The sequence below is a fragment of the Vombatus ursinus genome, unplaced genomic scaffold (assembly GCF_900497805.2).
Source record: "Vombatus ursinus unplaced genomic scaffold, bare-nosed wombat genome assembly UNPS02014811.1, whole genome shotgun sequence".
Lineage (NCBI taxonomy): Eukaryota > Metazoa > Chordata > Mammalia > Diprotodontia > Vombatidae > Vombatus > Vombatus ursinus.
In genome coordinates this window covers 12,120,936-12,148,237 of record NW_020954589.1, presented here as the reverse complement: position 1 = coordinate 12,148,237, position 27,302 = coordinate 12,120,936, and the positions used below count along the sequence as shown (strand labels likewise).

The following is a 27,302-nucleotide window of genomic DNA, read 5'->3' as shown; positions in this document are numbered from 1 at the left end:
AGGTCAGCAGAGAGTCTGGATAAGTAGATTTGAGAATCATCAAAGCAAAGATAATAATTGAATCCACTGGAGCTAATGCGATCACCAAGTGAAATAGTATAAAGGGAGAAAAGAGGAGAGCCTAGGACAGACCCTATGGGACTTTTACCCAGGGTTAGTGGGCATGACCTGGATGAAGATCCATCAGAAGAGACTGAGAAGGAGTGCTCATATTGGTAGGAGGAGAACCAGGAAGGAATAGCACCATGGAAACCTAGAAAGTAGTGAGTGTCAGAAGGATGATGATGAACAGTGTCAAAGAGACCTTTGTAGAAAAGTAACTTTGGAGAGAGCAGTTTTGGTGGAATGATGGACTCACAAGTCAGACTGTAGAGAAAGAAGAGATTAAGAGGAAAAGAAGTGGAGGCACCAATTACAGTTGGCCTTCTCAAGGAGTTTATCCATAAAAGCAAGGAGAGATGTGACACGATAGCTAGTGATGGATAGAAAAGTAAGCAAGATGATAGCAAGTGAGGATAGAAAGATATGGACATGTTTATAGACAGTAGGAAAGCAGCAGTATATAAGGAGAGATTAAAGATAAGTGAAAAGAGGGTGTTAGAGGGTGCTCCCTAAGCAATCTGGTGGAAAATACAGGATGGATTGAGATTACCTGTGCATGTAGAAGAGTTTGCCTTGGCAAGGAGAAACGCCACCTCATAAATGAGAGAGGGGTGGAGGTAGAGATTGTGACCATGGACATCTGGGAAATGTGAGTTGAAAAGGGGAGAAGAAAATGCTCTTAGTGAATAGACTCAGTTTTTTTCAGTGAAGTACAAGTTAAGGATCTCAGCTGGGAGGAGGAGCCATGAAAGATTTGAGGAGGGATGAAAAGGTTTGGAAAAGTTGTTGTGATGAGTGTTATAGTAAGTTAGTTAGGGAGGTGAAAAACTGCAGTGAGGGCCCAGTTGTGGTTGTGTAGCATACATTTATAGTGGATCCAATCAGCTTGTTCTTATGATTTTCTCTAGTTTTGTGTTCTGCAGCACATATGTAGGAGCAAAGGTAGCAGATGGTTGGAGTAATCTAGGGCCGAGGCTTGCAGGGCAAGATCAGCAATACGATAAGAGAAGAGGTCTTCATGGACAGCTTAGAGTTGAGCTGGTTCACCAAAAGATCAAAATGGGAATAGTCAAAGGAGGAGAGCTGCTGAGTGATAGATGTAGAGAAGTGAGCCTAGAAGTAGCAATGGGGAAATAGCAGCATTCCAACACCCCCACCTTAACAAATAGGTACAACCAGAGCTGGAGAGAGTGGCCAGGGAAGCTTATCAAGAGGGAACCAGGGCACATTGAGAGCCAAAAGATGAAAGGAGTGAGAAAGAAAAAGATTTAAGATGAAAGCAAATTTCTTACATACAGAGCATCTATTCCAGAGAACACAGTCGAAGGAGTAAATCACTTTAGAGGGCAACATTAGGGGGGTTCGGTTGAGATATGTGGGAATAAGGGAATGGGCAAGGGAGGAATGAAGAACAGGTTTTGTATAAAGACAACAGGGTGTTCAGGATCACTGGGATAAGTAGGATATGATAGGGAGAGGGAAGTTAGTTAATTTTTGCTCGGTGGGTTCAGGAGGGTTTTTACCATAAGAAAGTATTCATCCTTAGGGTGTTACAGAGTTTAGGTGAGGAGACCAATAGAAGGAGCTGAAGGAATTGTGTTTCTGTCCTGTCCTTGCAAGCAGGCCAGGCTAGGAGGCAGATAGAGGGAGCATGAAGAAATGACATTTCCCAGTCTATATCACACAGGAAGGGTCCTCTGTAGTCAGGAAAGATCCCCTGCAAGTGGGAAGAGACCAGCCTAAGGGAGCAGCACTTGATAGAATAGCATCTCTCTGATTCCCTTCTTCCAGGATAGGCAAAGTCAGGAGACCTATATGCTATGGAATGGCATCTCTTTGAATCCCTTGTTGATAGGAAGGGGCCAGGTCACCAGACCATCTTGAGATGTGACATTTCTTTGATCCCCTTCAGGCAGGAAGGGTCCTCTGCATGCAGGAAAAGACTAGGTTGCTAGATTATCACACTATTGTGTGGAAACATTCTACCTTATTTTTAAAAATATTTTTCTTTTCCTTTCTATTGGCATTTATTTTTAGCTAGTATCTTTACTGACTATATGGATGGCTTATAATATTTAGAAAACATATCTATGTGTATATGTATATACAATATAATTATATAATTTTATATATACACATATAATTTAATGCCTCAGTTTCCTCATCTATAAAATGAGTTTAATAGCATCTCCTTCCTAGAGGAGATTGTGAGGATAAAATGAGATATTTTAAAGTGCTCTGCAAATCTTAAAGTCTATATAAATGCTATCTAGTATTATTAGTAAAGTAAACCATAGTATCAAACTGAAGAAGAGACTAAGAACCTGATATGTAGGTAAGGATCATTTTGAAAATCCCTAGATTTTCTGTTTAGAAACTTTCAAACGTGATGAACTTTATAAGCCACAATGAATGTGTGCTTATAGCTACCTCCCACTCTAAATGTGCTAAGTTTGGGAAGAAGGTAATAATTCTATTACTAAGCAAGAAGAGAAAGTAGTAAGTGTTTGTAATCTTATGAAATACCTCTTAGGACATAAGACCTCATAAATTAAGTTTCCATTAGCCTAATTAACTGAAATTCATCTACCCTTAGCAAAGTCTTTCTTCAAAAATAGTGCCACATTATAATCCAAAAAAATTTGTTTTAAATGTTCAAAGTATTTAGGAAAGCAAACCTTTCCCTCAAGCACTTGGAAAGCATCAGTTCATTAGAATTAACAATGAAAAAAGCATTTATTATGTGTCAGCCACCAATATAAAAGCTGCCTTCAAGGAGCTCATATTCTAGGGGAGTAGTGGGCTGGGAAGCCTTAAAACGAGTGGAACAGTAGAACAGTCAGTAATTCCTTTCCAGAGGCAATAGTAGTATTGACCTGATTTCTTGCAGTTCTTGGTGGAAGGGTAAAAAGGAGGAAAATGGCTGGTTTAGAAAGATAAGGATCCATGTTCCCATGGAGGTCAGAGCTGAGTGTCACAGCTTCTCTAAGGCGTGGTCTTTGGAGATGTAATCTGGAAGATAGAACAGCAGGAGCAGCAGAAAGACAAGGATATGGTAACAATAATTCATGCTTATAGGATTCTGAGATCTAGAACTGAAAAGAGCGATGGAGATAATCTAATCAAACTCTTGTATTTTATAAATGAGAAAACTGAGGCTGAAAGGCTAAGTGACTTGCCCAAGAGCACCTAGCTAAGTGGCAATGCTAGGATTTAAACTGAAGTTCTCTGATCCAAATCCCTAGATCAGTTTTAGCTCTACAGATTTAATAATGCTTTCTTTTCAACAACCTTATGAGATAGGTAGTACAAATATTATTATTCCCATTTTACAAATGTGGAAACTAAAATTAAATTACTGTGATCACATAGATAGTAGGTAGTTGAGCTGGAATTTGAACCCAGGTCTTCTTATAAAGTCTGTCTTAAAGTCATTTTAAACTAGTTTGTTACAGTAAGAACCTGAAAGTAATCTAACCAACTTTTCTTCCAAGATGGCTACCTGAAACAGGAGGCAGATAGCCCAGCTTCTATAAACCTACTCTAGCAAAATGTTGAAATTAATATAAGACTGAATAATGATCAAGAAATCCAATGAGAAATTACAGTAAGTGACTTCTACCCCAGAACTGCACAAAAGTTAGCTAAAATCTCATAGGAAAGGGAATTCCTCTATCAAATTTTGCGTCAACAATACTGGCAAAAAGGCAGAGCATGTAAGATTCAGGGTTCAGAGTTATGATGGTTTCCTCTGAGAAAGCCTCAGGGTAGGAACCTTGGAAGTCTTAGGAGGAGTAGCTGCATTCAGGGACCAAGCAGCCAATGCAATGCCAACTAGCATGGTGTTACAGGGCTCAAACCAAGACACTCCTGGTCCCAGGGACTCTGAGGTTCCTAATAGTCTGTCCTTAGACGCCAGAGAAAGAGCCCTGAAGATACAGTGTTCCCAACCTCAAAATTCATGGAGGGCTAGTCCCGGGAGGCAGAGGAAAGTACCAGAACCCAGGGTAAGACCAAACAAGGCTGATCACTACACCCAAAAGCCCCAGCAAGGGATGGAACCTGACTCTGACACAAAGCCCCAGTTTAGGAGAGATGAGGATGTCAAAGAAAACACTGACCATTATCAAAATTATTGCAAATCTAGAGATCACCCAAAAGAAAAACTGAATAATTCCACAACACATGTAAGCACAAACCCAAAGTAAAAAAAAATTTTTCTCACAAGGACTACATGAAAGAAGAAATGAAGGAAGAGATACGAATTGGAAGGAGAATATTTAGCTTAGAAGAGACAGTCGTAAACCTTACCCAAGAAATGAACTCTCTAAAAACTAGAATTAACCAAACAGAAATCACTGACAACAGGAGGCAGCAAAAAACATTAGAACAAAATCAAGACTGAAAAAAAAATTTTAAAAGTGTGAGGTATTTAATATCAAAACAAACTGACCTGGAAAAGAGGTTGAGGGATAATTCAAGAATAACTAAACTCACTGAAAACCATGGGGAAAAAAAGGTTAAAAAGAAGGTCTGGACAGTATATTTCAAGAAATCATAAATTAAAAGTGTCCAGATCTATTAAAACCAGGGGGCAAAATAAAGATAGAAAGAATCTACTGATTATCTCCTGAAAGGGATGCCAAAGGGGAAAATCCCAGAAATGTCATAGCCAAAATCCATAGTTCCCAGGTCAAAGAAAAATTATTACAAACGTCCAAAAAGAAGCAGTTCAAGTACCAAGGAACTCCAGTAAGGATCACACAAGACCTGGCAGATACTACTAGAAAGTAAAGGAGATTTAGAATATAATATTCTAAAAGGCGAAAGAGACAGCCTTACCACCAAAAATTACTTACCCAGCAAAGCTAAGTATAGTCTTACAAGGTTAAAAATAGACTTTTAAATGGAATATAGAACTTTCAAGCATTCTTGATGAAAAAACCAGAGTTGAGTAGGAACTTTGAAATACGAAGGCAAGAAAAACCTAGAAAAATAAATTTATTCAAGCAATTGGTAGGAGCTGTATGATGATACAATGACAACATTCTAATGGGGGAGAAGAAACAGTATCCTTTCAGAACCTTAACATCTTCAAAGGGTGTTGAGGAAGCTAAATAAGAAAAGCAGTGGTCTTAAGAGCAGATTGGTTTTATTCAAGGGTCTGAAGAGGGAAAAGAGGAGGAGGGTAGGAGGAGAAAAGAAGTACACTAGAGTAAAGAGGAAGGAAAGGGGTTGGAATTTGCCATTTTCTCATTGGAGCACATAAGAAACAGGATAAGGAGCACACACAGAGGAAAATCTGGGAGAAGTGGGCTTAAGATCAACCTTAACTCTTATGAAATGATCCAATTTAAACATACAGATACACATAAAATCTGGTGTAGGAATACATCAAAATCAACAGAGAAATAAATGGACATAGAAGTGAGGAGGATTAAGAGGGAAGATAAAACGAGGAGACAAATAGTCACAGAAACAAACAAACTTTCTGATCCTGAAACTGGGATTTATTTACAAAGAGGCAGAATCTAAGAGGGGTGCTTTAGGGTGCCCCTTAGACAACTAGGGAGTAGTTAAAAAACTGTGGTATATGAAGGTAATGGAATATTATTGCACCATAAGAAATGACAAAAAGGGCTGATTTCAGAGAATCTTGGATTATATGAATTAACACAGAGTGAAGTAACAAAAACCAGGAAAACAATTCATACCAGGACAGCAACAATGTCAAGAAAAAACAACTTTGAATGACTTAAGAACTCTTAATGGTGCAGTGACCATGAAGGTCCACTCACCTCCTGACAGAGACAGAATGGACATAAGGTGCAGAGACATAAATTTTTGGATTTGCTCAAATCCCCAACATTGTATAGACAGCTGTGCTTACTTGTTCACAGCATTCTTTTTTTTTTCTTTTACTCTGTTTTTAATTGGAAGGGAGGAGGTCAGGAGAAGATACATGTTAGAAAAATTATGTAAAGCAAAAGAAATGATTTTATCTCGAATCCTTTTTTGTGTGTTCTGTGTGTATAAAAATGCTCCTTTGTTGGTATTTAAGTTTAGAAAAAAAAATTTTTTTCTTAAATAAAATAAACTGGGGGTGGCTAGGTGGTGCAATGGATAGAGCACTGGCCCTGGAGTAAGGAGGACCTGAATTCAAATGTGGCCTCAGACGCAAGTACTTACTAGCTATGTGACTCTGGGCAAGTCACTTAACCCTGATTGCCTCACCAAGAAAAAAACAAATTAAAATAAACTGTAGGAAGAATTTGTCATTTTGTCAGCTTAGGGAACTCCCTTCATTTAGTAAACAAGTCCCAGAGCACATAAAGCATAAAGCAGCTAGAGGTTGTGACTTGCCCAGGCTCACACAGCTAATAAGTATGAGAAATGGGATTTGAATCCTGGTTTTCCGGATTCCAAGCCCAGCACATGGATGTTGATCAAACTATATTCCTCTAAAATATGTGTTCTTTAATTCCAGCCTTTTCAATATGAATTTTTGAATTACCTAGGTTTTACTTTTGAACTACTTAGGATTTACTAAATTTGGACCATTTTGAAGATTACAAATAAATGACATTGTCCGTTTTTTAGTGTTGAATGTGGTACATGATATTTGCCTATGCCAGTCACACACACACACATACATATACACACACACACACACACACTCTCACACACTCACCAACTCACCACCACCACCACCACTACCACACCACACCACACCACACCACACCAGTTTCCTCGCCCTCTTAAAAGCCAGCCTAGTCATTGTTCCACTCCAACTAAACCATCTTAGTTAAGTCTCTTGATCAGAGGAGCCCTGAGAGATCATCTAGTCTCATCCCTGGGTCGATCCTATAAGAAACTGGTTGGACCATTAACCTATGAAATTAGGTTCACTTCACTTCTATACCAGGGATGAAAAAATTGTTAGTGAGTTTAACAGAGTGAGTTCAGCATTTCTAAGCACACATTTTTCTTTTTTTTTTTCTTGGGTTTTTTTTTTTTTGGGTGGTTGTATTTTGTTACGATGCTGGGTACACTGTTGTAATTCTGACAGCTTTTCTTTAAATTCCCAGGGCTAGAATGAAGGTTACTCAATTAACCTCAAACATTGGCTTTAAGTCTGTTTCCTGATCTTTCTAAGTCTTCACTAGATCATGAAATCAAAGAAGCTTAGAGTTGGCTAGAACGAAAGAGAGTATGTAATCCTAAGTGAAGTATGTTAGAATTAGATTAGTATTAACATTTTTTTTACAGTAATGAAAAACTAGAATTTGGCTCAGAGAACAGTGGGATAGAACTAGTATTTTTTCAAGGTCCAAAAAAACAAATATTGGCCTTATATAGATCTAGTCTTAGAAGCCCTATAGGGAAGAGTTAATCAGGGTATTATATTTTGGGAGCAGACATTTTTTCTAAGACAGATATCATTTAAGGAAAAAAAAATTTATACCCAGCTGAATGAATAAAAAGTGTTTATTAGGTACTTAGTGTATTCCAGACATCTTGATAAATGCTGAAGAATTGCCAGAAAGCAAGAGCGTCCCAGCCTTCATGACACTTACATTATAATAAGAGAAAGACAACCTGTAAAGGGGAGTGTTTTGGATAGAGGAAGAATTCAAAATATTGATTGGAGTAATAAGGCAATCTGTTGCTAGGAATGGTAATGTTAATTTGATTATTGCTTTCAAAGCTAGAGTTGAAAACAGGAAGGAGAGGTTCTTAATGACATGGTCTAGAGATGGTGAAGAAGTGGTTTTAAGGGCTAAGACTAGGTGAAATGACCAATCAGAACCTAGAGTCACAGGGGTGAGATCTTTAGTTCCAGGCATTTTATAGTTATTATTTCAAAAATGGAGTATTATCAACTGTCTTTTCCTAGTGAAGACTTAGAGATTGAATGGGTTCTCCACAATCACAAAATGAGTCCATTTATAGCCCATTTTCAGTTTGCTTTTTTACCTCACCAATTTAATTATCAATTCTTAAAACTCTGAACTTGAAACAGAAAGTGGTAATAGTCACAATTTCAGAATTGGGGAAACTGGAATTTGAAAAGATGTGTTAAATATTTATCTTAATAAACATAGGAGAAACCAGTGAGTAGGCATGTGCCTTTAAACCCAGTTACCAGGGAAGCTGAGAGTTGGTGGATCTCCTGAGCTTGGTAGTTCTGAGCTGCAGTGGGCTAAGCCAGTCAGATGCTGCACTCAATCTAGCAACTATGGCAGCTCTATGTGTTGGAAATGGAGCAAATCAAAGCTTCCATGCTGAGCAGTAGTGAGATCAGATCCATTAGCAGCCCTGCACTTCCAGCCTGGACAACATAGGGAAAAACAGTCTTTTAAAAGAGAAAAAAAAAATGAACTGATGAGGAAAACGTGCTGCTTTTTGCTTACTTTTGTGGTATTTTAATGACTTCTCTCTCTCTTTAATTTCAGTCCACCTGGAAGGCTCTTGTGGTAACAGGACATTTGATTGCAGAGATGTAGTATTTGTTGTTGGAGAAGGGGAAGACCATGACATTCCCATAGGAATTGACAAAGCCCTAGAGAAAATGCAGAGAGAAGAACATTGTATTTTGTATCTTGGACCACGGTAAGTAATATGCCTGACCAGCATATACAGTAAGATCATCTGAAATATAAAACCATACTCAGTCTCTTGAGCTTGAGGCTATTCTCAACTTAAATTGATATTAGTAGTTAAAACAATTAATTTAAGATTACTAGAGACCTTGGAGCAAGGGTAATAAATTAATAATAAATTATCTTCATCCAAGTTGCAAGTTCTAAGCTCATTTAATTAGAGTAACAGTATGCTATATAGTAGAAAAGAGTATCAAACTTGGAGTCAAAAGAGATTTGGTTTTGAATCCCACTTGTGACATTTATTTACAGGTTATGTGAATGGACAAATCACTTAATCTTTCTATGCTTCAGTTTCCTCAATCTGTAAAATGAGGATATTAATATCTGTTGTTCATATTTGTAAAGGCTGTTGTGAGGATCAAGTGAGGTGGCATACATGAAACACTTTGGAAGCCTCATAGTGCTGTGCAAATGTAAACTATTACTATTAAAAAGAATTTTGTGACTTGTTTGCTTGTTTTCATAGGCAGGACTAACAGAATAAGGTATCGTTTTCCTTTCTTCCATACAGCCATTGGCAGAAGAACCTAGAAGGCTGCTGTTGACTCCACTCATCTAGCCTCCGTCATTTTCTTCCTCCTTTCTCTAAATATAGTACAGTAGTGGTGGGAGAAGAGGCCCATAGTTGATTTACTACCCACTTGAACATGTGCCACCCGTTCTAATATTGGTCCTCTGTAAGAAAGTATGTACTTCCTGGATCTAAAGGCAGCAACCAGGAGATGACTCATTTTTGCCTACATTTTTCCCATCTTGAGTTGAACCATTAGCACTTCTAAGCTTAAAACTCTTGGAGACCTACAGAGGCTCTGAGGAGAACATTTTTTGTGTCTTATTACCCTTTGTCTGTCGTTTTAGTAACAGTGATCATAAATGCTGCTGGTCTAGCTTAAGAAATGTTTCCTAATTGATATGGTAACCTCCTCCAAGTAAGGAGATTATTGACATTAGAGTGACATTACTATAGAATTGTATAAGGAGATGTATTGTGAAGAGGATCTAGACTTGAGTAGCAATGACAGGATTAGGCAGTTTTATATAACTTCGTAGGGAAATATGCTTTGTAGGAGGGTTTGTTTCTATCTTTGTTGGGAAGTGTCTATTGTGTTAAAATGTGTCAGTTCAAATAAATAAAGAGGATAGAAATCTCCTCCAAAGCTTGCAACTTTGATTATTTGTATTATCTGTGATTCCCATTAAAAAAAACTTGAAGAAGTACAAGAACATATTTCCTTTTCTGAAATATGAACCACGTTTTCTTTGATCTAGTTGGAAGTGACACTCTTTTAAAGCTACACTTTCTTGTAAATGACTTTAAAAATATCTCTGCCAAATACCAGTCCAGCTGCAACAATGGTTCTCTTTTGCTCTAGCATCCCTTTTGATAAAACTCATTAAATGCTTATCCCACAAGGAGGGCTGTTCTTTGTTAAAGAACAGGTAAATGCCACTGTAATTAAAAGAATATAGGAGCAGCTAAGTGGTGCAGTGGATAGAGCACCAGCCCTGGAGTAAGGAGGACCTGAGTTCAAATACAGCGTCAGACTAGCTGTATGACTCTGGGCAAGTTATAACCCCAATTGCCTCCCCCCCCCCCAAAAAAAGAATATAACAATATTTAAAATCACATTGCATAAGCTCTCCCAAGTAGTAAAGGTATTGCATTCCTTCTGAATTGAAGGTGAAATAACAGTAACTTGGATCCAGCTTCTAAAAACTGCAAAGGGAATAGTTGGTACCATGTTTCCTAGTCAACATCTAGTTTGTCTTTGATGTATGTAGCTTGCAAATTAATGATAGTTCTATAGTAGAGTGATGCTTTGAAAGACAGAACCCGGTACCCAAAAGTATACTGATTCTCTTTGAAGTCCTAGTTTCTGTCCTTCATTTCAGATATGGCTTTGGAGAGGCTGGGAAACCTGAATTTGGCATTGAGCCTAATGCTGAACTTGTATATGAAGTTATTCTTAAGAGCTTCGAAAAGGTAAGACGATAAAGACTTCAAAAGTGATACAATTCCTTCCCTCTGCATCCCCCAAGCAGTAGTTTATGTCAATAGGTAAATATCTGTGTTTGTATGCGTTATGTTGGTTACTATGGAGTTTGGAGTTTGGCTTTTGCACATCAATAACAGTACAACATAGCTAATATACCAACTGAGGGCCTCACTGCTCTTATTTTGTTGGTGTGTGTCAGCGTATTTCACTGTTTTTGGGTGAAATCCAAGACTTGTTCCTTTATTTGTTCCTAGACTTGCTCTTTTTGTACTATTTTCTGGGTTGAGGACAAAAAAGTTCATGCTCTGCCAAGCACTTCCATGGGGAGGGCACTTTTTTAGTTCTGAACGGATTGTACCCTTGCAGGAATCTTGAGATGAGACCTTCAGTAAAGAGCTCCACGCTACTAGCTAACATACAGGGGAGTACAGTTTGCCATGTTCTATGCCAACAGAGACTGATAAGCCTTCTCACTATGGAGTCTTTTCATCTGCTCAAATGAGAAAGAAAATAGAGGATTTTTTTATAGCTTACCATAGACCCCAGAAGTTTCATACTTACTCAGACCTAGTTTTCTGGCTACCTTGGGACTCCCAAAAAGACAGGTATAAGGCCTATGACTACTAGAGAGAACATCAGGAGTAGTTTTGTCTCAATTATTTTCTAATGATTGGTGAAATCAGATCTTCTTGGCTGTCTGAAGGAAAACAATCTGGTAGTCTTTTCTCATTCTCCACCCTTCTAGGCCTCTCTGCAGCATTTTGACCACCCTTCACCATCCACCTCCCCCTCGTTAGTTAACCTTGGGTAAACCAATGACCATTTTAATCCCATACTCTTGTACTTTCAGCCTCCTTAGCCAGTTACTTTACTCAGAGATCCCAAAGAATAGATTTGAAAGTGGAGGTAGCAGAATACATCCTTGCTCCACTAATCACTGTCTTGAAACTCCTGAAAATGAAGGAAGATCTATAATATGTCAGAAATGGAGCCTTTCTTTTACAAAAAGGGAAAGCTGGGAAGCCATCTTTGGAATTGCCACATAATTGCAATATTGGGAAATCACTATACTATCACCTATATCTCACTCCTACTTCTGGCCCATTGTAAAGAATGTCTCTCCCTTGGACAAAAGTCTTTTGCATTTTTCTCTTTCTAGTGTAGACACTTAGATTGTCACAAAAGCAGTCATTTGGAGAGGCATTTATTGTCAAATGAAGGAATTAAAATGGATGGGAGAAATTGATCAAGGATTCTCATTTTTAAACTCTTTGAGCTCAAGGAGCTCTAATTTCAATTGCTGTAGTGAGAGGCCTTAATTTATCCTGTCACCATCTATTTATCACACCCTTTAACTACAGGTGTGCCATGTACTCCAGGGCTCTGGTACAGGTTTTCCTGTCTCTTTACTCTCACTTTGTGGCCCTATCAGCTCACAGGACAACTGGTGGCACAGAGGATAGAGTTGCATGTCAAATCAGGGAGTCCTAAGTTCAAATTTGGCCTTAGACACTTTCTACCTGTGTGATCCTGGGCAAGTCACTTAACCTCTGTCTGCCTCAATTATAAAATGGGCATAATAATATCACCTAACTCACAAGGTTGTTAAGAGGATAAAATGAGATAATAGTTATAAAACTCTTAAGCTGGCACATAGCAGACATTTAATAAATGTCTATTTCCTTTCCATAGGTTTAATTATCATCACTATGTAGATGGCTCCCAGATCTATACAGGATGCCCCAAAAGTCTTAGTGCAATTTAAAGGTTTCATAACTTCAGAAGTATAAATGTTGCCAACTTATAAAAAAAATCTGAAAAGTTAATTATTTAAATTTTCATATATTTTCAAAATATGGACGTTTCTTATTAAAATCCAGCATACCCACTGTTTTTTTGTTATTGCTATAATCATTTTTCAAACTTTCATCAACTGCTACTCAGTGACTGAAAGTGACTATGTAATCATAGCCTTAAGATGATTCAAAGAATAAGGTGTTGTGATACATACATGATAGTTTTGACATGACCCTATAAGAAGAAGACTCGTGATCAAGAAGATCAGTTAGGTGACTGGAGTGGCCAAGCAAGAAGATTTCCTCTACCAATCCAGTGGTCCATGTTATCCAGAAACTGTTGCACACATAATGACATAGTGTCCCATCTTGTTAAAATTTAAATTTAAGAATTATTGTTCAAAATTCACAACTACACAAGTATTAAATAAATTAAAATAACTAAACTTTCAAATGATATCTTTTTAAGTTTGTAGCATTTTCTTCTGAAATTATTAAAGCTTATAGCTGCACTAAGACTTTTGGGACATCCTGTATATTCAGCTCGAGTCCCTCTCCTGCATCACATATTGGATGTTTCAAACTAGGCATCACATAGACATCTTAAATTTGACCTCTCCAAAATAGAACTCATTATACTTTCCTCAAAAACCTACTACTCTGGGGCAGCTAGGTGGCACAGTGGATAGAGCTCCAGCCTTGGAGTCAGGAGGACCCGAGTTCAAATCTAGCCTCAGACATTTGACACTTACTAGCTGTGTGACCCTGGGCAACTCACTTAACCCTGATTGCTTCACCAAAAAGCAACAACAACAACAACAACAAAAAAAAAACCTACTGCTCCTCCAGACCTCCCTAATTCTATTGAGAGTACCACCATCCTTGCAGTCTCCCAGATTAAAAATCTTCATGTTACCCTTAACTCTTCATTCTTCCTTGCCCTTTATATACAGTAAGTTGCCAAATCTAGTAAAACAACATTTCTTGCATCAGTCTCATTCTTACTACTCACATAGCCTCCAGTCTAGTTTAGACCCTCATCACCTCTTGCCTGTTTGGTTGTACTGGCCTTTTAATGATAATCTTGCTTTAATTCTCTCCCCTCTCTAATTTATCCTCTACACAGCTGCCAGATGACCATGTCACTCTACTATTCACTAAACTCAGTTGGCTCCCTATTGTCTCTAGAATCAAATAAATTCCCTTTTTTGGCTTTTAAGGCCCTTTACAATCTGGCCCCCAACTACCTTTCCAGGCTTGTTGTACATCCCTTTTCCACACTCTACAGTCCATCAAAACTTGATTTTCTTTCTACTCTTCACACATAAAAAGAGTGCTGTATCACTTTTCTTTTTACTTTTTACTGGCCATTCCCCATGCATAGAATGTATTCATGTCTACCACGTAAAATTCCTTACTTCCTCCAAGACTCAGCACAAGGACCACTTTCTATACAAAGACTGCCCCCAAATGCTGACTTCCTTCCCTAAATTTCCTTGTATTAATTTTATATTTATGGTATATCTGAATAAGCTCCTTATCTTTATATCCCTGGCACCTAGCATGTAACTGACTTGTTGGTTCGTTGGATGATTAACCACGGAGAGTTAATTCTTCAAACAGTGTTATAAACATTAGTCAGATGTAGAATTTCGGCAGTGGCAATTAGATTTAAGCTATATTTTTTAAAATCTAAATTATTATTTAAAGGTTTCTGTTGGTTAAAGAGCGAAAGAGCCTCAAGGTTATACTATAATCTATGCTATCATCTAATTATTATTACAAATGTTATCTACAGGCCAAAGAATCTTGGGAGATGGACACCAAAGAAAAACTTGAACAAGCTGCTATTGTCAAAGAGAAGGGAACAGTGTACTTCAAGGTGTGTGAATCAAAGTGTTTTCTCTCCAAAGTATCTGTTTTGAGGTAACTCTGTATTTTTTCTCATATTTACTGGCTTTGATAATTAAATTGAAATGAAACAACTTTCATCACTTCCCTACTCCATTATCCTCAATAAGAGATGATAAATAAGAATAGAGAAAGAAGATCTGAAAATAATCCAAATGTTCTTTTCAGCTATTTTTAAAAATAAGTAATAACAAGAATATATAGCAAATAGCAAACTTTACTAGTAGAGATTTGTTCTCCCTCCTCCTTTATACCTCTTTACCATGCCAGGCAAGGGAGAGAAAAAACTGAAAAGTTCAAAGAAGAGAGCTGAAAGGAGGTAAATGTGAATTTCAGTTAGTCCAAATCATCTCTGTTCTCCCTTTCTTTGAGGATATTCAAAAGTTTCTGAGAGATGTTGCGTGTGTTATTTTATTAAAGTCATTAGTTTGCTTCTGAAATCTCCTTTCTATTTTCTAGTATATTATTTTACTAAAGAAGATAATAAATCCTAAAGCTACCAAAATATAGTGAAATAACATTTAGTTCAAATACTTTTCCCCAGAGAAAATGTTGCTCCTCAGAGGAGGTTGGAAATACTCCTTTTCCCCTCATTTAGCAATTGAGAGTTGCTACTGAGTAGGAAGAGGGTATGTGTATGGGACTGAGACACACTCTCTTTCTCCCTCTCCTTACTGTTTGACAATGACTTGGGATAGATAGATGAACCTATTAAATACACCTCAAAAAATGTAATCCATGTATACAGTAAGAAATTACCTTCCAGCAAAAACCAAGTAATGATACAGTAGTTATCTTAGCAGTCATGAAACAAATAATCCTGTATGAAATATAATCACGTGCTAAAAGATATCAAAAGAAAAGGTTCCCAAAAGTATGGTAAAGATATTTATGGGGAGACTCCATGGTGTGTGCAAGACTAAAAATCAGGGATCCTATATTCTGGTCTCAGCTCTACCATTGATAATGTGATTTTAGGCTCCTCTGTAGGCTTCTGTGTTTTCCTCACCTATGAAATGAAGAGGTTGGATTAGATGAACTGTAAGATCTCTTCTAGCTCTGTCATTTGAAGAATCTACAAGCTTTCTTGTCAAGGTAGTCTGTATATTATTACATCCATTTTCCAATCAAGATATGATACATGCTTTCAAACCCCTTAATTGAGATTAAAAATGATCTGTCTCCTTTAATGTGATCCCTATGTAAAGCAGAAAGAACTTTTCCTGTATAATTCCCTAAGAATACTTGTCCCTAGAGTACCATTGTTTTATTCTGTTAATCAGTTTCCCTAGAGATACTTTAGTAATTATTCAGTCTTATTTATTGGTAATTATTTCAGTAAATTGGTAGTTTATTGGTAATTCATCTCAATAAATTAAGCCCTGATTTGAGATGTACACATATAAATTAAGATACAGTCTTTGCCCTCAGAAAGTTTATAATCTAGTAGGAAAGATACAATATGTACAAAGTTAAATATATTACCAAATAGAAGCATACAATACCATGAAAGATTACATGCAGATTTCTGAATGTATAGACATATGCCAGTATAGATGTTCCCTTTATAGAGAATCAGTATAGTGTAATGGATAAAATGATGGATTTGAAGTCAGGCATAACTGGGTTTGAATGCCACCTCAGTTACTAGCTATGTGACCCTGGGCAAGCCACTGTAAGCTCTCTAAGTCTCAGTTTTTTTTACCAGTAGTGGGGATAATTTGCTGTGAGGATCAAATGAGTTTAAATGTTAAAGCACTATATAAATGTCATTATTGCTATTAGATTTTTAAAGTTAAGTCTCAATCTACCCCTGCATCCTCACAGTCCCTATTTCTATAGGATATTTAATATGACATATAGTGCAAATGCCCTGTGTTATCCTTTTGGTCTGGGTGTATGGTCTAGAAATGATAGTCAAATTAGAAGTATATATGAAAAAAACTAGTATTTTATGTCAAAGCATTTTGTAAATTTGAAGGTATTTTATTAGTGGCACCTATTGTTATCAACGTTATTATGTAATCCCAGCATTAATTATTAATCTCTAGGGAGCTAAAAGTTTGACTTAAGCCTTAGTGAATAAATTTCATGAGAGAAATACAGATTATTCATAATGAGCTGAAAAATGTTCAGATTCTCATATGGAAAAATGCAAATTAAAATAATTATGAGATATCATCTTAAACCCATTAAATTGGCAAAGAGTTTAAAATTATAGTAGATCTGTGGAGAAGTAGGCATACTATTTTACTACTGGTGGAGCTGTTATTTATGCAATCTGTTCGCACAATATTATATAATACAAAGGACAAAACTAACCATATGCTTTGATCTTATGATGGTACTACCAGAAGCATATCCTAAAGATGTTATTGCTGGGGAAGTGAAGAGGAAAGAAAAGACTGGAAGCATCTGAGTTTGTCCAGTGATTAGGGACTGGCACAACAGAATCATGCTATTGTCCCATAAAAAATGAAGAATATAAAAAAGTAAGGGAAGACTTACATAAAGATTTACAGAATGACAAATTCAGAAGCAGGACAATATATGCACTGAATATAATTATATAAGAATAACAATGATAAAATCTGGAAAAATATATGGAGAAAAGAGTTTAGAAGGGGCCATGAAAACAAACAAGATTGTTTTTTGTTATTCTCTTGTTAAGTGAATATACACTCTCGGTTTTTAACAATCTATAAATAACAAAAGTTCATGGTTTCTTGTACAGTCTTTTGCATTCCTATTAATATATTCAAATGTTTCTGTAGATGGTTACTAAATTTATAATTTTCAGAACTGTGATCTTGGGGAGAAATTGGGTTGTGCTTACTATTTGAATATAGGAGTACTTGCTTTTAAAATATTTTTGTGTTTAATTACCTTCACAATAAAAAATAGACTTAGACATAGACCCGTAGAATCTCAGAGTTGGAAAGGATCTCCAAGGTCATCTCAGTGGCACAGTGGATAGAGTACTGGACTTGAAGTCAGGAAGATCAGAGTTTACTTACTACTTGTGTGTCCCAAGACAAATTATTTTAATAACTTCAATTTTTCATCTATAAAATAAGGATAATAATAGCACCTACCTCACAGAGTTATCGTGAGAATCAAATGACATAATATTTTAAAGTGCTTTGCAAACCTTAAAGTATCATATAAATATTAGCTAATAATATTAATTCCAACTTGAATAGGAATCTCTCCAACATTTGTAACAAATAATCTTTAAGTGTTTCGCTTGGAGGCCAATGATCAGTCAGGCAGTCAACAAATATTTATAAAGTGCCTTCTGTGTTCCAGCCATTATACTAAAACATCAGGGATACAAAGACAAAGCAAAAATGGCCCCACCTTCCAGGAGTTTACTTTCTAATTCTGGAAACATCATGTACATAAATAAATAAGTACATGTAAGATATATACAGAGTAGGTGGAAGATAGCCATAGAGGTGAAGGCACCAGCACCTGGGGGGACCAGGAAAGGCCTCCTTAAGTAGATAGAATTTGAGCTGGGTTTTAAAGGAAGCCAGAGATTCTAAAAGGTCCATTGTTCTTTCTTCTATATCATCCTGCCTTCAGTGCTGATTTATATAACTCTTTAATGTGTAGCTTCATAAATAACCAGCACTATATCTCTTCCAAACTTATAACTGGGTTATTTTTTTTGCATAGTTCATTCTCTTTTCACTTTGCATTGTTTTGCATAGCTGTTTACATATTTATTTGTGATGCATATATATGTCATAAACTGTTTTCACCATCAAAGACAGAGCCACTGTAATTGGACCCTACATCACAATCTTGGATGTGCTTGTACAGGAAATAGAAATGATACTAAAGAGAAAAAAATAGGGAAAACAGTTTGGTTGGTCTAAGTGTTTATATAAGGCAGTGGTTCTTAACCTCATATTTATGAATATTTTTAATATTCTGACAGCTATATTTGAATATAATTTATTTCCTTATCCTATATGTAATATTTTATGAATTTTAAAACATTCTAAGAAGGGGCTTCACTAGTCTGCCAAAAAGGTCCATGACATAAAAATGTTAAGAACCTCTGATATGAGAGATCTATGTTAGAAGCAACAAAAGTAGAGCTCTGAATGATTAAATTCACAAGATATCTGAAGGAGGTGAGAAGAGAAAAAAACTCATACTGAACAAAAGGAACTAAAATAACTAAAGGAACATAAATAACTACCAGCCTCTCTGCCTGCTCTCCCGTCTGTACAGAATTGTTTCCAAGAGTCATCTGTATACTAATTGAGGGCATCCTCAGTAAATGGGAAATAAGCTTTCCCCACAGTGTTATACCATGGATCATATCTTTACCATCTTGCAATTGCCTGAAAGATATGGGGAATATAAGATTCCCCTATTCTTATTGTTTGTTGATTATAGAAAAAGCATTTGACTCAGTAGAACAAAATTGCACCTTAAAGTCTGTCTTCTAACAAGGTGTCTCCTTTCCATACATCAGAATATTTCAAGATCCCATGAAAAATATTGCAACAAAAGTGAACCCTGTTCAACAACTCTCTGATCATAAACATCAAAAGAGGTATAAAACAGAGAGTTATATGCTTACCAAAGGTATTCACTACTGTAATTGAAAAGATCCAGCACATACTCCTAGTTAAAAATGAAGATTCTCAGTGGGTAGCAAGGTCCTCCAAATGCAAACTGCTTGGACCAAACCCCAGAAAATTGCAAAGCCTCCTAGTAGATATCCATAATTACTCAGAAGAGTTTGGCCTTACTGTTAACACTAGAAAAACCAAGTGGAAGGTCAGTCAATCAATAAACATTAAGTGCCTACTATGTGCTAGGTACTGTGCTAAGTGCTGGGGATACAAAAGAGGCAAAAACAGTCGCTGCTTTCAAGGATTTTACAATATAGTGGGAGAGACAACATGCAAACAAATACATACAAAGCAAGTTGTATGCAGAGGGAAAACACTAGAATTAAGAGATATTAGGGGATTTTAGTATTGATGGGATTTTAATTGGGACTTAAAGGAAGCCAAAGGGGTTAGTAATCACAGCAGAGCAGGGAGAGTGTTCTATGCATGGGGGAACAGCCAGAGAAAATATCTGAAATCAAAAGATGGAGTATCTTACTCATGAAACAGTGAGGAAGCCAATGTCACTAGATCAGAGAGAGTACATGTCAGGGAGTAAGGTATAAGAAGACTGGAAAGGTAGGAGGGGCCTAGGTTATGAAGGGCTTTGAATGCCTAACAGAGAATTTTATATTTGATCATGGAGGGGGATAGGGAGCCATTAGAGTTTGTTGTAGGGGTGGAGGGGAAGGGAATGTGACGTAATGGGACCTGCACTTTAGGAAAGTCACTTTAGTGGCCAAGTGGAGGATGGATTGGAGTAAGGGGAGATTTGAGTTGGGCAGACCCATCCTTAGGCTTTAATAATCCTTAGGCCTTACAGGAATCAAGGTCTGAGGTGATGGGTACCTGCCCTACAATGGTGGCAGTGTCAGAGGAGTGGAAGAGATATATATGAGAGATGTGGCAAAGGTGAAATCAACAAGCCTTGGCAACAACTTGGAAAAGGAGGGTATGAGAGATAGTGAGGAATCCAGGATGACTCCGGTGTTACAAGCCTGAGGGACTGGGAGGATGTTGTTGCCCTCCACAGTGATGGGGAAGGTAGGAAGGGATAGTGTTTAGGGAGAAAGATAATGAGTTCTGTTTTGGACATAGGGAGTTTAAGATGTCTACTGGACATCCAATTCAAAATGTCAGCTGGAGAGCCCAAATTGGAGGTCAGCGGAGAGATTGGGGCGGGAAAGGTAGATTGGAGAATGGTCAGCATAGAGATAGTAATTAAATCCACAGGAGCTGATCAGATCACCAAGTGACATAAGATAGAGGGAGAAGGAGAAGAAAGTCTAGGACAGAACCCTGAGGGACATCCACAGTTAGAGGGTATAATCTAGAAATGAATCCAGTAAAGGATTCAGAGATGGAGTGGTAAGCCAGGAGAGAATGGTCAAGTGTCAAATATAGCAGAGAGGTCAAGGAAAATGAGGATTGAGAAAAGGCCATTGGATTTAGCAACTAAGAAATAGTAATTTTGGAGAGAGCAATTTTGGTGAAATAATAAGATTGGAAGCCAAATTGTAAGGGGGTAAGAAGAGAGTGAGAGGAGAAGAAATGAAGGCATCTATTGTAGGGACCTTTTTTTTTTTTTTTTTTTTTTTTTTGCAATTGGAGTTAAGTGACTTGCCCGGGGTCACACAGCTAGTAAGTGTCAAGTGTTTAGTCTGAGGCTGCATTGAACTCAGGTCCTCCTGACTCCAGGGCTAGTGCTCTATCTACTGCGCCACCTAGCTGCCTCTAAAGGAACCTTTTTGACGAGTTTAGCTACAAAGGACAGAAGAGAGGTAGGACAATAGTTAGCAGAAATGGAAAGATCAAATTAGGGTTTTTTGGCATGGGGGAGACATAGGCAATTTGTAGGTAATAGGAAATGAGCCAGTAGAGAGAGAATGAAAATAAGTGGAAGAATGGGGATGACATAGGGATGATCTGTTGGAGGAGGCAGAATGGAAAAGGATCAGTTGGTGAGGAATACGCCCATTTTATCATGTGAGACAGAGGTGAAGGAGGAGAGAGTGGCAGAAGGTACCTGAGTGATAGGAAATTAGGAAAAGAGGAGAAGAGGGAACTCGTGACTAATATGAAGCAAGCTTCTGTAGAGCCTGTCTATCTGTATATCTTTGTGGGACACTACAAATGGATTGTGATTTGGGCTCAGAGTTAAACTGGAGGAGAGAGGGGCTGAATTGCCTTCAGGAAATTCAAAGCTCCATTAATGACCCCAGACTTATGGAAACAAAAACCCAATTTTTTATTTTAACACTAAAAATATTTTACCAGTATTATATGGCCACAAGACATGGAATACCACAGTCTATAAAGAATTCAAAAATTAATGTGACCCAGAGGGCAATTGAGAAGCATACAATGGATATGAAGAGGCCACAATATATAACTAATAAGGAATTTTGAAGAACAGGAATAAAAGATGTCATCAGAGAAAATGTGTGATAGGAAGAGAAGACAGACTGTCCAAAAGGTTAGGACAAGAAGACAACTCGAATGCTTCACTGATATCCTTGAGATGTAAAGAGAAGTTGAGGAAAGCATTCAGCATTGGCCTCTAACATGTCAGAGGCCCTTCCCCCCTCCCTCATGGCAAACCTGGATCTCTTCTTTACTCTCATCACACTCAATCTTTATACTTAGCAGTGTACATGTTGTATCCTCCCCCTACTATCTCCCCACCCCAACAGAAAGTTCTTTCAGAGCAGGGAGTGTGATATCTATATTTGTATCCCCAGCACCTAGCGCTGTCTTTGACATGGAAAGTACACTCAGTTCTGCTATAATTTTGACATATACCTAAAAATTACTGTGCTATGCAAAATCATGCAATAAAAAACACAGAACTTACTGGGGGAATGAGGTTAGGGACACAACATTCAAAAACTTCATGAGTGACACATAAAAAAGATAGGAATCTAACAAAAATAGTAGCACAGTGGTTAAGGGGGTAAATGGTTAAGAAGTACATACGTACTACAATAAATAGTGAGTATTGTTTGACCTGTGCCGTGGTTCCCGTGGACACTGGGCTGGCAAAGTCATCTGTGGGCAAGAGGGCAGTGTTGGAGCCACAGCTCCAAGAAGGGGTCCTGGAGAATTTTGCTATAGCAGAAGGTGGAGGAGCTACACCAGAAGATACACTATAAATATGACATTTGGGATGTAGAATGGATTTTTTTTATATAGAAAAGTAAATAAATGCAAAAGAATAGCAAAACACAGCTTTATAGGATAATACATGCCATTATTTGAGGTACCTGGTAGATATACATTTTGTGTATTCCTGCGCAACTCAGTTCAGCTAGATGCAGTTTTCTGCATTCTCACTGTTTCTTGTAGATGAAATCATGTATAAGCAAATGAAAAATTATCATTATGTTTAAATTGTTCCCTAATATATCAATTGCATTGGAACAAATTCACATTTTCAAAACAAGGGTTATGGCACAACTGAGTGTACTTTATGAATAAAAGGTTTCCCAAACGGCTTACTGCATTTTAAATTTCTTTTATTTTTTTTATTTTTTGCTTTTTGGTGAGGCAATTGGAGTTAAGTGACTTGCCCAGGGTCACACAGCTATTAAGTGTCAGGGTCTGAGGTCAGATTTGAACTCAGGTCCTCCTGACTCCAAAGCCAGAGTTCTATCCACTGTACCATCTAGCTGCCGGCTTAGTGCAGTTTTAAGTTTTAATAGCTTAAATAGCTTAAACTTTAATCACTTAAAACTGCACCAAGATCTTTGGGACACGCTGCATTTGTTTAAGTTAATTACATGCATAGCAATAAATGGTATTCATATACCAGCAATCTGCTTTACCATTCCTCAACTGGGCACTTGAGTTATTTGCAGGATTTTTTTTTTTTGTTTTCTTTGGTCCATTATAAATAGAATTATAAATATCTTTGTACAAATAGGTGTTTTAAAATTTAGGATATATTCCCAATAGAGAGATTATTGGGTCAGAGGTTTCATAACATGCTTCCTAAACCACTGAGCTTTTGTCTTAGCTTTTGCAAACTACTGAAAACCTGTTTATACTCTTTAGTCTTTGGTATTTTCAGATAATATTTCATTAAGCACCTATATGTCCATGGTATTGTATATGCACGTCAAACAATTGAGGCTCCTGCTGTAAGATTCTACTGCTCCAAACAGGCTATTGCCATTCCTTAGTTTAAAAACATAAGATTATTTGTGGTTACCTTAATTTATTTCCTTTCCTTCTCCAAGGGACCCAGTGTTTGTCGAAAGGCTTTGATGTGCTCTCACAGTACTTGTTTGGTGTGCATTATATACTGGTGCCCCCTAGTGTTGATCTTATGAAGGAATCAGATGGTTTTTTTTCTTGATATTTTGCTGGCCCAGCAGTTCTCAAACATTTTGATCTCAGGGCTCCTTTACACTCAAAAAAATTATTAAAGAGCTCTTGTTTATGTGGTATATATCTATCAATATTTACCATAGAAATTAAAACTGGTTAATTTAAAATTATTCTTTTTAAAATAACAATAATAAACCCATTCCATGTTAACATAAATAATTTTTATGAAAAATAACTGTTTTCCAAAAGAAAAAAATTAGTGAGAAGAGTGGCATTGCTTTGCAAATTTTTTCAGATCTCTTTTATGTCTGACATGGTAGAAGACAACTAGATTCTCATATCTCCTTCTGCATTCAATCTATCAAGATATGTTATTTTGGTGAAAGTATATGAAGAAAATCCAGCCTCATGGAGATATGTAGTTGGAAAAAGGAGGAGCATTTTAATTCAACAAATATCATCCCTTTTGAGAAAACAGGGACTAATGTGCTATTTACTGCTCCCTGGGCAGCCTTGCCAATGCAATCCAAAACAACATTATTGAGGCTGAGTTGAGTCATCTGTAGACCTAGTTTGGAACAAGAAATAGAAGTCATTAAAAGCCATACATAAGAAATGGGAATCAAGTACATCAAGAGGAAGACTTCAAAGACCTTGTCCTCTGGGGAAAAAAAGTTTAAATTACTATATAAATGTAAGATTATTTGTATTTAATAAGGCTGCTATTTCTGAAGAACTCTGAGTTTTCCATTTCCCTCCACCTATTGGGATACTTGCTTCTGGGACTAGGTTTGTTTCTCTAAGTATTTTTACCCTACAAGGAAAGATTGGATGATTGATATAATTGATAAAAATGGAGTAATATTGAAGTAATAATTTTGAAGTAGTGTTGAAAACTAGATAAAATGCTCAGGATCCATTCAAGGAATTCATCCTAAAACTAGGAAGGTCTAAGATTGTGACCCTGATGATACCTGCTATTGTTCTAGAATCTTGTCTATACAAAATGGACATGAAGACACTCCCCCCCCAAATATATTCCTCTTCTTTTCTCTAGTATTAGTAAGTGTTTTAGATATTGTCTTATTTCCTCCACATCTGCCAGTTCTCCAAATTGGGAAAGAAACAATAACCCTTTTGTTTGACTCTTAAATTATGTTCCATCAACTTGGGTAATAAATCACATTTATTATATAGTGCTCTAAAGTTTATAAAACTCTTCTCTCACAGCACTGTGAGGCATGTAAGGCAAATATTGATATCCCTACTTTAACATGAGGAAAATTTAGGCTCAAGGAAGTTAAGTGAGTTAGCCAATAAATGTTGGAGCCAACACTTCATTTTAAAAGGCTGACTGGAGAGCTCTTTATTCTATCTTCTGTCCTCGTGATGGTGATAAATAAATTGACTATATAGGATATGAGACAACCGTTAGGTAATTCAAGGTTCACGGAAAAGGGACCATGTCTTCTCTTAACTTTGAATTGCATCCAGTGCCTGTCACAGTACTCTACAACAGGTGCTTCATTAGATAATGGTGAAATAAATGAATGATGGGTACTGGGGATTTTGACATTTATCCTTCAAGTCATTGGGGATGCCATTGACACGCAATCATTTCCTTTGGGATTTCAAAAGAAAAGAGGTAGGACAATCAGAATAAAAATCCTCACATGTATGTCTTTAGAGAAAGGAATCATTTTGCAAATAGGTCTTTGCTATATTCCCTACCTCAGCAAAGGAGCTTCTGTCAGCTTCACCATTTGATGATCTAGAAACAAGGTATTGGCAGTTGTCTGAAGAACTGCAGTAGGGTTTTGTAGTACTTGGCCCAGAATGATGCCTCTCTCTTGAACCTCCTTTTGAGAGTTCTTCTATAATACCATAATGCCATTTTCCCCTCTGATCTGGGCCATATATATTCCTTCAACCCTGAAATTGTATGAAAATAGGGACAATCATACTTGCACTACTTCACTTATTAAGAGAAGATGGTTTGAAAGGGTTAGTCAAAAAACAAACCCAAACTTCTGGTGACAGTCTCAAATGATCTTTGTGAGGAAGAAAGGAGGAAATCACCTGAAGAAACTACTACATCTTTCTCATGAGCACAAACTTGCAAAGTATCTCTGCTGAAGCTAGAAGGACAGGTGTGTAACCGAGGACTAATAATGAAGAATGGAAGAGGCCTAAGAGAGTAGTGACAGGAAAGCTAAAGCCCAAGTGAATGTAGGCTTCTGAAAAGATCCTGAATACAACAAAGAGGACCTTTTTTTTAAGGTTCATTTGGAAAGGGGCATATAAACTCCTTGGAGACAGGTGGCATAACACAATGTGTTAAAATGTAAGCTCATTGAAAAAGGGACTATTTCGTCATTGTCTTTGTATCCTCAGTACCTAACGGTGCCTGGCCCTTGGTGGATGCTTCATAAATGCTTATTGATTGAGGGGATGACAAAGAGAACAGAACTACCCAATTGAAACTTTCCACTCTTTCTTGTCTGTTTCAAGAATGGTCTTCAAACTGAAAAGGGTACAATAAACTGGTGGTTGGGGAGGGGTGATTGAGATCCAGTATTAGTGAAGAAATAGTACCTAGCTTCTTAAAACAAAGTCACATCTCCAGACTGAAATGTATTTTTCAGGGTACTGAAAAAAAAATTCTGCAAATTTAATGATTTCCTGCTATTGGCAATCTCTGAGGAATAAAGGAGAACAGAAAAATGGATAAGCAAATGCTATGTCAGTCTTGAAGATAAAGAAAAATATTAATTCAGTAAGCTTACTCTTAATGCCTAGCAAAATTATGGAACAAATGATCAAACAGTTGATAAATACTGTAGTGATGACTAGGAGCCAGTTTGTATTCACTAAGAAGTCAGATCAACCCAACCTAATTTCCTCTTTTGAAAAGATATACTATACTAGGAGAGTGCTGAAGAACTGAATTTCAAAAAAAAAGACATTAGTTATCTCTTTTGGTATATTTTCAGGCAAGATGGTAAAAGTGTGTCCTCGATGAACATACAGAATCCATAGCTAGTTGACATACTCAAAAAGTATTTATTGACAAATTTGGGGGGAGAGGTGAAGGGAGAAGAGGGAGTTTTCTAGTGCTACACCACAAACTGTGTTCTTAGTTCTATTGGATTTGTCCTATTCTGGTCAGCATTTTAATTAACTTGGATGTAGACAAAAGCAGGCATGCTTATCAGCTATGCTGAAAAGTAGAGCTACTTTGTAATATGACAGGAGATAGGATCCTATGTTTCAATATTCACAGGTTAGGTGGTAGAATAGATAAAATGTTGGACTTTGAATCAGGAAGACTTGAATTAGGATCCTGCCTCAGGCATTTACTTGCTGTGTGACCCTGGTCAATCAAGCCATTTAACCTCTTCTGCCAAGATTACCTCATCTGTAAAGTAGGGGTAACAGTAGCATCTACTTGCCAGGTGGTTGTGAGGATCAAATTGGATATTATGTGTAAAAACACTCTGCAAATCATAAAGCCTTATATAAATACTAACTCATTAATGTGCTGACTTTAATAGGATGAAATTAAATACAGATAAATGTGAAATCTTGTCTTTGGTGTTAAAAAGACAAGTATGGATGTGTAGGACATCAGAGGTCTGATTTAATTTCACAATTTGTGAAGACCTTTGAATTTTAATTGAATAAATGAATGATTTAAAAAGCATTTATTAGGTACTTTTGCTAAGCATTGGAGATACAGATAGAAAATGGAGATGGTCCCTATTCTGTAAGAAGTTCACATTCTAATTGAGGAAGACAACGCCACACACACACACACACACTCTCTCTCTCTCTCTCTCTCTCTCTCTCTCTCTCTCTCTCTCTCTC

The 27,302-nt window shown here is 37.1% G+C and overlaps 1 protein-coding gene across 6 annotated transcripts in view; it reads left to right on the top strand.

Moving 5' to 3' along the window:
• Nucleotides 1-27,302, top strand: part of FKBP5 (FKBP prolyl isomerase 5) — a 178,017-nt gene that overhangs the window by 145,587 nt on the left and 5,128 nt on the right. For all 6 annotated transcript variants that reach the window (XM_027876214.1, XM_027876216.1, XM_027876215.1 and 3 more), the window contains 3 exons: nucleotides 8,559-8,715; nucleotides 10,662-10,752; nucleotides 14,360-14,443. In XM_027876214.1, the coding sequence (XP_027732015.1) occupies nucleotides 8,559-8,715; nucleotides 10,662-10,752; nucleotides 14,360-14,443 (332 nt within the window). The remainder of the gene's footprint in view (nucleotides 1-8,558; nucleotides 8,716-10,661; nucleotides 10,753-14,359; nucleotides 14,444-27,302) is intronic.